The 7,936-nt window shown below is 35.8% G+C and overlaps 3 protein-coding genes across 3 annotated transcripts; 1 reads left to right on the top strand and 2 right to left on the bottom strand.

The window, feature by feature from the left end:
- Positions 1–7: 7 nt before the first annotated feature.
- On the top strand, positions 8–1,514 carry LOC9327194. Its single transcript, XM_002893790.2, has 3 exons — positions 8–714; positions 823–999; positions 1,171–1,514. The coding sequence occupies exons 1-3, from the start codon at positions 316–318 to the stop codon at positions 1,324–1,326; spliced, it is 732 nt and encodes a 243-aa protein (XP_002893836.1). The 5' UTR covers positions 8–315; the 3' UTR covers positions 1,327–1,514.
- Positions 1,515–1,568: 54 nt separating this feature from the next.
- Positions 1,569–3,483, bottom strand: LOC9327193 (14 kDa zinc-binding protein). The gene is made up of 6 exons (XM_002891085.2): positions 3,344–3,483; positions 3,148–3,255; positions 2,980–3,066; positions 2,599–2,746; positions 1,970–2,087; positions 1,569–1,891 (listed from the first exon to the last, which is right to left on the bottom strand). Exons 1-6 carry the CDS (start codon positions 3,373–3,375, stop codon positions 1,824–1,826), a joined length of 561 nt encoding a protein of 186 aa, XP_002891131.2. The 5' UTR covers positions 3,376–3,483; the 3' UTR covers positions 1,569–1,823.
- A 648-nt stretch (positions 3,484–4,131) lies between these two features.
- LOC9327192 (UPF0725 protein At1g02770) lies at positions 4,132–5,817 on the bottom strand. Its single transcript, XM_002891084.2, has 6 exons — positions 5,623–5,817; positions 5,326–5,466; positions 5,056–5,245; positions 4,850–4,971; positions 4,662–4,748; positions 4,132–4,574 (listed from the first exon to the last, which is right to left on the bottom strand). The coding sequence occupies exons 1-6, from the start codon at positions 5,743–5,745 to the stop codon at positions 4,350–4,352; spliced, it is 888 nt and encodes a 295-aa protein (XP_002891130.1). The 5' UTR covers positions 5,746–5,817; the 3' UTR covers positions 4,132–4,349.
- Positions 5,818–7,936: the final 2,119 nt, after the last annotated feature.

Genomic DNA, 7,936 nt, shown 5'->3' with positions numbered 1-7,936 from the left:
CGATCCCAGGTGGATTACATTTTGAAATTGATCAACGAGGGACATTGTTTCAAACCATTTGAGTGGCCACACTTGAAAGCAGCAAATCAAGAGGTCAATATTCCAGACAATGATGGTGACAGCCTTGAAGATGTCACAGAGGTTTATCAAGCAAGTCACAAAAAGCCTCTAACTAGGTCTTCTAAGAAGGAGAAGGAAGTTGTCAAGCCTCCTACCATCCACAAACATACTTCTCAGAAGAAACCAACGGCTAAAGTTCCTGTTGGCGGAGAAAGTAACGACCCGGGGTACTTCACGCTTGCTCATTTGAATGACATGAAGGAGTGGATACTGAAACAGAATGAAGACCTCAGAAACAAGATTAGGGAGGATGTTAAAGAAATTGTTGGTCCCAAATCACCCGCAGGAGGAGCATCTAATCTGCGTCGATCAAGCAGGCTTAACACCAACCATAAGGGAAAGACTGATGCATCACCCTCTAAGAAAACGGGCAACAAAGAAACGCGAAAACGAAAAAGAAAACAGGTAGAGGTTCACTCCTTATCAACTGGAAGCGAGTCAGCCGGTGACATTGAAGGTGAAGCGGATGTTCAGAGTACATGGAAAGAGGACGGAAATGCGCCAAGCTCGGGTACATTTGATAAGTGTGATGATTATGGAGATGCTCTAAAAATCACTCAGGAAGGTGATTTGATGCAAGAAGAAAGCGACTTTGTAAGTGTTTTTTACATTCAAACATCACATTTCCATATTTTATCTGATCCCTCTTTGTTTTTCCTCCTTTTATTGCTTATGGTTATAACAATATCAAATTTCTTGTAGGATCACTGTTCTTCAAATTGTACAAAGACGAAAGAATCAATGATGAGAGAGATAGAGAATCTTGAACTGAAGCTTCAATTGTATGGAGGACATGGGCTGAATAATTTAACCTACGACGAGCTTCTTCATTTTGAGCATCAACTCGAATCTTCTCTCCATATTGCTCGAGCTCATAAGGTATATATATACACACTCTATACACACACATATAATTATTTAAGACATATATTAGATATACATGTACTTTGGTGAAAAATAGTTTTATAAACACACACACAGATCCCAAATTTCACAGTTTTAGTGGTTCATGTCTCTTGTTTATTAATATGTAGTTTTGAGTTCATGCAGCGGGAGCAGCAGCAACAACAAACAGACAAGCTTAAGGAAAATCTCATGTTGTGTCAAAGGCAAGAAGATGATGACATCATGCACCGGCAAGTGAAGAAGGAGAACCCACCGGTGTTCTTCAGCTCCTCTCGCCGCCACAACCAGCCCCAAGACTAGGACAACAACTTCTCTCTATCTAGCTAAATATCTAATTACAGCTTAAGTAGATCGACCCGGTTTGGTTCAGCCTACCAGACAATTTATTACCGGTTATTTTCTTTGCTGACTTTCTTTCTAATGGACATATTGAGTATTGACCATGCTTTGATAGCTTTCGGGTTTATATTAAAAGGAAAATTTCTCTAGCAGAATTAACCAAACCTGTGTTCTGTTGGGTTCTCCTAACTCTATAGAGCTCATTAATGTGTACAGATCCTTATATACAGTAATTGTAGGAGAGAAACTCCTCAAATCATATAAAATGTTAATAGTTAATTCTAACAATGAAAAAAGAAAAAGAATTCGATAACAATTGGAAATGGAAGCTATCTAACCTCTAGGAACTCACAATTTGATAAATCCGACAGTGGTAAAAACTCATAAACCATATAACAAAGGATTGGAGTTGACAATTTTGGAGCTCGTTAGTTTTGGTTTAACATGAATCTTTCTTCTTAACCGGGTGGCCATTTCATCTGTCGGCCTCCGAGGACGTGTAGATGAAGATGGTAAACAGATTGGCCTGAATGAGAGGAAGTTAATTCAGTTAAGTGTATAAGCTAACGATGATGTTTGATTGGATGGAAAAGAAAAGACTTACAAGCTTCAACACCGTTGTTGATAACCACACGGAACCCGTCGAGGATGCCTTCTTTCTCAGCAACAATCTTCGATGCATGTAGGAGTTGGCCAAGAACCTCTACGTGTCTTGGTTCAGCCTGCAATGACGTTGTAGAGGAAGATATGTTCAGGTAAGATCTTAATCTGTTCCACCAAAATAAAACCTTAACTCCTTTCACATAATTTGTTCACGAATTGTTCCTCCTTATTATCGGTTTATGAGATCACAGGAAGGTAAAAGCTAAGGCCGCATTTGCATACATTGACCAGAAACAGTGGCATAATACTAGACTCGATACTAGTTAGGGAACACAATGATATTGGCCACAATATGAGATTCTATGAGACCTCAAAGAGTAGACCAAAGGAAGTCACGAGAAGGCATGACAAGAGTGATAGCTATTTCTATTGTGTAACGCAAAATGAAACACGATTAAGCTACTCATGGGCATGAGATGCCAAACAAGTATAATTACGAAAATCATTATCCTATCTGTTTTCCGCCTTTGCTTTCCTATTTGCAACTCGAGAGAAACACGATTTAGGACTGCTAGAGACAGTTCAACTGCACCAGAAGCAGACTAAATGTTAAAACTAAAACTGACTCACATTGCCAAGCGTGGTTAAGCCATCTCTCAACTTAGGAATGACCAAAACATGAACAGGAGCCTGAGGGTTTATGTCTCTGAATGCCAAAACGTTTTCATCTTCATAGACAATATCTGATGGAATCTCTTTTGCTATAATCTTGTCAAATCTAAAACCACAAGATAAAATATGATCATTTTCGTCATAAATTCTCCAAGAATCACATCCAAATTCATAACGAACAATAACTAGGTCACATGTTTGAAAGATTTAGCTCATTTTTAGCAAATAATACACAAGCATGGATTGCTTTGAAGTTACAGCAATTTAATCCCAAAATCCATCTCCAGATCCTAAGGGCTACTAATTCTCAGATTTCAAAATTTAAGGAAGAAACCATACATGGTTGGAGCTCCGGTGTCAGCAACAGAAGCCGCAGCTTTCGCGGCGGCTTCTTCATTATGCGCAGCACGAGTAGAACAGATGGATCTACCAAACAATTAAACCAAATCAGCTCAATTGCAATAATCTCCAAACAGTTAACACACAAAAGAATTGAGAAATTTACACCTTGAGGAACGAGTATAAGGAAGAACCCTAATCAATTCTCCAGTGGAGAAGAAGATCCTCGAAGTCACACGAACAGACTGAGCAACTCTTCCCACCGTAGAGAAATTCCTGAAAAAAACGAAAAACCTCGACGCCATTAGCAAATTCAACAACCAATTCCTTATTTCTGTATCGAGAGTGGTAGTGAGAGTATCACCGAAGTAGCATAGAGGAGGAAGTGACAGCCATTGAAGCTCTGCTTCGATCAACCGTTTCGATCGATTTTTGCTTCTACATTTCAAATAAACGACGTCGTTTTGGAGAGTATCAACCTACGACGTCGTTTGGGTATTAACTTCTTTGTTTTCTTTAAATTAAAATAAGAACTTTGTTATAGATTTGGTGATTCTTTTGAGTTTAGTGATTAATTTGCGCACTAAGTAGCAGAAAAGGGGGGTCAAAATGATTCGATCGTATTGGATATTTGGATCTTATGAAACATATTGAGATCATCCAATTAAAAGTTGCAAACAATAAGTTATCAACTGGTATTATGTGTTTTTGCATTGATGAGCCAAGAGTTAAGGAAATAATTTCGTACGAGGAAGTGAACAGTACTATCACGTTTCAGCGAGAAAAACAGTGTCGGTGATATTTCAGTTGCTTGGGACATCATCAGTCATCACATCTCTAACACTTGCACTGTCATTTCGGAGCTCGGTAAATGAAGGGGTACACTACACAGTCTACACCCCCATAAAAGGTTTTGTAAACGAAGGTGATGAGATGTTAGAGATGAGATCTTGGTGGTAGTGGTGGTGCAAATGAACCTGATCGATGATTTGATGATTCAAGAAGACAACAAAAGACGACTAAACAGATGTCCAAATGTAGGGGTCAATATAGGACTAGAATGGGAAATGAAAAAGGAAAACTAAAACGTCTAAAACCAAGAAGTATGTATCCCATCATTCAGTTATCAATGCACATATATATATATATATGTTAATTAATGTATCCGAAGACATCACACACATAAACCTAGACACAAATCTACTTAAACAGTAAAAAGACAAAATAATTTTTAGTCCATTAGTCGTTTATTATTAGGTCCACATTTTCACTGGATCTTATCAACAACGCCTAAGCGAAAGCATTGCAGATGGATTTTGAGAACGATGCTCATTATTCAAAGCTTTGAGTCCTGGAAGGCAGCTTCGAATTCAACTCCAAATGTCACCTTTGAGAGACAAGTATCCTTCACGCTCATTGATGACTCTTCTAACTATAGCTTTGCGTTCAATATGTTCACTAGTCCTACCAATGGCCAAGCCCTTAAAAGTTATGTAGACAATTGCACGTTTGGCGTTAAGTCTCTCATTCGGCGGCTCCACTTCTTCAATAGTTTCTATCGCCACATTCACAATCTTCAGCTTGGACAGATCGCCCTGCACCAACAGCAAAACTTGTTAATTCTAATTATCAACAGTGCCACTCAAGGTATGTCACTGATATGCAAAAGAGAAAAAACTTACATCTGAAATCTGCCTATGGCGTGAACAAATGACAAGTTCCAAATACAGATAAATCCAATCAGTGTTTTGCAACTCTGATTCATTCACCTGCAAAAGCAGTTACCAAAAAAAAACCCCTACTTAACTGATCATGAGCAAAGCAATACTAATGCCAACACAAGTGAAGTGGAACTAATTAATCTATTTACCACATAAACTCGTTTTCTGTCATTGAAAGCATCCTCTGGTGGCCACTCAGGCAAGCTACCTTTGTAGAAAGGTAGCACAACTGTGTAATCCCGAGGAGGGATGAAGGGCTCCTTGGTGATCACTAGGCAACATTAAATAGCCAACAAATGAGATTTCCTGAACTTGTGATGTAAAAATGAAACATTCACCACAAGTAAACTTTTACCTAGGGGTTTAGGTCTAGCAATAGGGCATATGAAATCCAAACTGTTAAAACAATCGTCATCAACTTTAACCTGAAAGGTTTCCTGCAAACGGCTGGTTGGATCGAATGCAAGCAAAGTTATGTAGTATGAGGAAAGAAAACGCATTTGCTTGTTAAATCTCTTTAGGTGATCGAGCTTCAAGTTTGTCTCCTGGCAGAACAAGAAAGAAAGAATCTGACATGTACATAATGCCGATAATTGAAGCAACAAGAGAGGAGACTAGTTTTTACATTCAACATATTGTAAAGATGAAGCCCCGCCCTCGCATAAAGCTTGACCAAGGCAAGATAAGTGTGCTTACGACACTCGTCGCCTTCACAGTGGTGGGCTACCAGTGCAGAGCTATTGATAATACCATCAAAATCGAAACACTAACAGAAAAAGTAATCAATTAGTAATATGTAAACAAAACATTTCTAATTTAACAAAAGGAATCTACTAGTCATCTCCAACAAATCAAAACTACGGATAAATTCCAAAACATGGATCAACCTCTAAACAGTCAGAAGATGAAAGAAAAGAATTACATCTGATGCCTCCACTCGAGGCTTATCGTAGTCCTCCATATCACCACCCATTGGAAACGTCATATTCTCCTCCTCGTCAAGGTTGTTTGAAATTTCGGTAAAATCGATCAGCTCGGGATGCATTCCGATCGATTTAGCTTTATCTAGGCGATACGTGTTATTTAGACCATGTCCAATGGAGGCTTTTAAAGGGTTTTCAAAAAGAGTTCTTAAAGTAAGAAAGATTAAGGTGTTGTCGGTTTGTGATTTAAATATTGTTTTAATGATTTTAAATGTTATGTAGAATCTGTTGTTATTAAATCAAAGTTTTATTAAATTTTGTTAGAGGGTGGTGTTATTAGTTTTTGATTTGTAAAATTTTTTTGTAAAATATTAACAAATCTGGAGTTATTAAATTCAGAATCTTATAAAGTCAATAAGGAGGTGTTATTGGTTTGTGATTTAAATAGAATTTGTTGTTTTTCAATCAAGATTTTTTAAAAGTTTGTTAAATTTTGGTGTTATTAATTTAAGATTTATAAAAAGTAATCTAAAATCTTCATATATTTGGAGTTATTGGATTCATACTTTTTTAAAGTCATTAAAAATTTTGTGTTATTCAAAAAACAAAAGAATCTATGATTGTTAATAAATTAAATTATTAGATTATTGGTTTATGACTTTCTACACTTTTCTTCACAAAATAAAATCACGAAAAGTATCATCAAAATAGAGAGATTGTTGGGGAAACTTTACAAGATTATGAAAAAACTAATCAACAAGATTATAGAAAACTCTCTAACAATAGTTTAGAATCTTTCATTTACTTTTTTTTTTTTTTTGTCAACAGCTTAAATTAGAGCTCAAAAGAGTCATTCTTGGGGAATGTTGTTTACATATGTGATATGAAGCGGTTCGGTACGAACTTGTCGAGCCAATTTATCCGCTTTTACATTTGCGCTACGAGGAATTAAAAATAAAGAAAAGCTTGAAAATTCTTCCTTGTCACTATGAAAGTCCTCCAGATAAACTGAAAAAGCCGGCCACTCGGTTGGAGAAGACACTATCTTCACCTAATCTGAACAGTCTGTAAAGAAAGCTACATCTTCGTTGTCAGCACCAATCATACACTTCATCGCCCAAAGAAGAGCTTCGACTTATGTATGTAGAGGGGATAGACTTCTACGGATGTTGGCAGCTCCCATGCTTGGCACCAATACCATCTTTCATTTATTTACTTTCTATGATTTTATCAAAATCAGCAAAATTCTTTGTGTTTTTCAACTTAATTAAAAGAATCTATGATTGTTAATGAATTAAATGATTGTATTATTGGTTTATGATTTTTTCCTTGTAAGTTATTATTGGTTTTTGATTTTATACATTATTCTTCACAAAATAAAATCATAAAAAATATTTTTAAAAAATAGAGATTGTTTGGGAAACTTTACCCGATTATGAAAAAGCTAATCAACAAGATTATAGAAAATTTTCTATTAATCGTTGAGAATCTTTCATTTATTTACTTTTTCTGTGCTCTTTCTTTGTATCTGAAAAGATTCATTTGTGTGGGTGGGCTTCACTTGGACTTTCCCAATCCAAATCTCATATCCTCCACCCCAGTCGACCAATAAAAATCTGCCACACGAAATTTTTATCTCTATTTAGAATATACGAATTTCTATGTGAATCTATCTATATATACATTTTTGGTACAAATCCATATTCAATTTCGTATTTATATTTTTAGTCCCTACAAAATCTATCTAACAAAAATATTATCCTAACCTAATTTTTACAAAAATACCTTAACTACTTTCTATTAATTACTAATTTCCTAAAATCTCTCTATTTAATTTAAACATAAATATATGATTATTTTTTTCACTTTTGTTTGATCTTATATTTAAATTATTTTGAAATTTTTTAAAATATATATATTTAATAAAATATTAAAAAAAATTATGCATATGATATGGTTCAAATGTTTAGAAACAGACATATATAACTCAATCGATGAACCAAAAAATATGTATACAATATCCCACTTTGCTTAAAAAATTAGGGCTTGATTGGTTCTCCCACTAGCACCCTCCTAGCGGTTGCTAGCAGTCGGTTGCGGTTGTTAGCGGTTGGTACCAATCATAGAAACCGCTCCGTACCGCTTCAAACCGCTCGAAATCGCTGAATTTTAAAAGCTCCTTCCCGCAAGCGTTTGCGGTTGCGGGCGGTAGCGGTTGGATTTAAAGAAAAATAAAATTAAAAAAAAATCAAATGTTTACTTTTAATTATTATAAAATATATTAATCTTATATATATCTTTCATCTTTGTATC

Source organism: Arabidopsis lyrata, assembly GCF_000004255.2.
Source record: "Arabidopsis lyrata subsp. lyrata unplaced genomic scaffold ARALYscaffold_1, whole genome shotgun sequence".
Lineage (NCBI taxonomy): Eukaryota > Viridiplantae > Streptophyta > Magnoliopsida > Brassicales > Brassicaceae > Arabidopsis > Arabidopsis lyrata.
Note: the sequence above shows the minus strand (reverse complement) of the source record. Positions and strands in the feature narration are given on the sequence as shown.

What these genes read in the sequence shown, in the direction of transcription:
- LOC9327194 (XM_002893790.2), top strand. Translation starts at nt 316, where the DNA reads ATGAAGGAGTGGATACTGAAACAGAATGAAGACCTCAGAAACAAGATT. An exon ending in TGCAAGAAGAAAGCGACTTT is followed by an intron (nt 715 to 822) that starts GTAAGTGTTTTT and finishes AATTTCTTGTAG; the next exon opens with GATCACTGTTCTTCAAATTG. An exon ending in ATATTGCTCGAGCTCATAAG is followed by an intron (nt 1,000 to 1,170) that starts GTATATATATAC and finishes GAGTTCATGCAG; the next exon opens with CGGGAGCAGCAGCAACAACA.
- LOC9327193 (XM_002891085.2), bottom strand. Translation starts at nt 3,375, where the DNA reads ATGGCTGTCACTTCCTCCTCTATGCTACTTCG. An exon ending in CCTTATACTCGTTCCTCAAG is followed by an intron (nt 3,067 to 3,147) that starts GTGTAAATTTCT and finishes ATTGTTTGGTAG; the next exon opens with ATCCATCTGTTCTACTCGTG. An exon ending in GACACCGGAGCTCCAACCAT is followed by an intron (nt 2,747 to 2,979) that starts GTATGGTTTCTT and finishes TTGTGGTTTTAG; the next exon opens with ATTTGACAAGATTATAGCAA.
- LOC9327192 (XM_002891084.2), bottom strand. Translation starts at nt 5,745, where the DNA reads ATGCATCCCGAGCTGATCGATTTTACCGAAATTTCAAACAACCTTGAC. An exon ending in ACAGAAAACGAGTTTATGTG is followed by an intron (nt 4,749 to 4,849) that starts GTAAATAGATTA and finishes CTGCTTTTGCAG; the next exon opens with GTGAATGAATCAGAGTTGCA. An exon ending in GCCATAGGCAGATTTCAGAT is followed by an intron (nt 4,575 to 4,661) that starts GTAAGTTTTTTC and finishes CTGTTGGTGCAG; the next exon opens with GGCGATCTGTCCAAGCTGAA.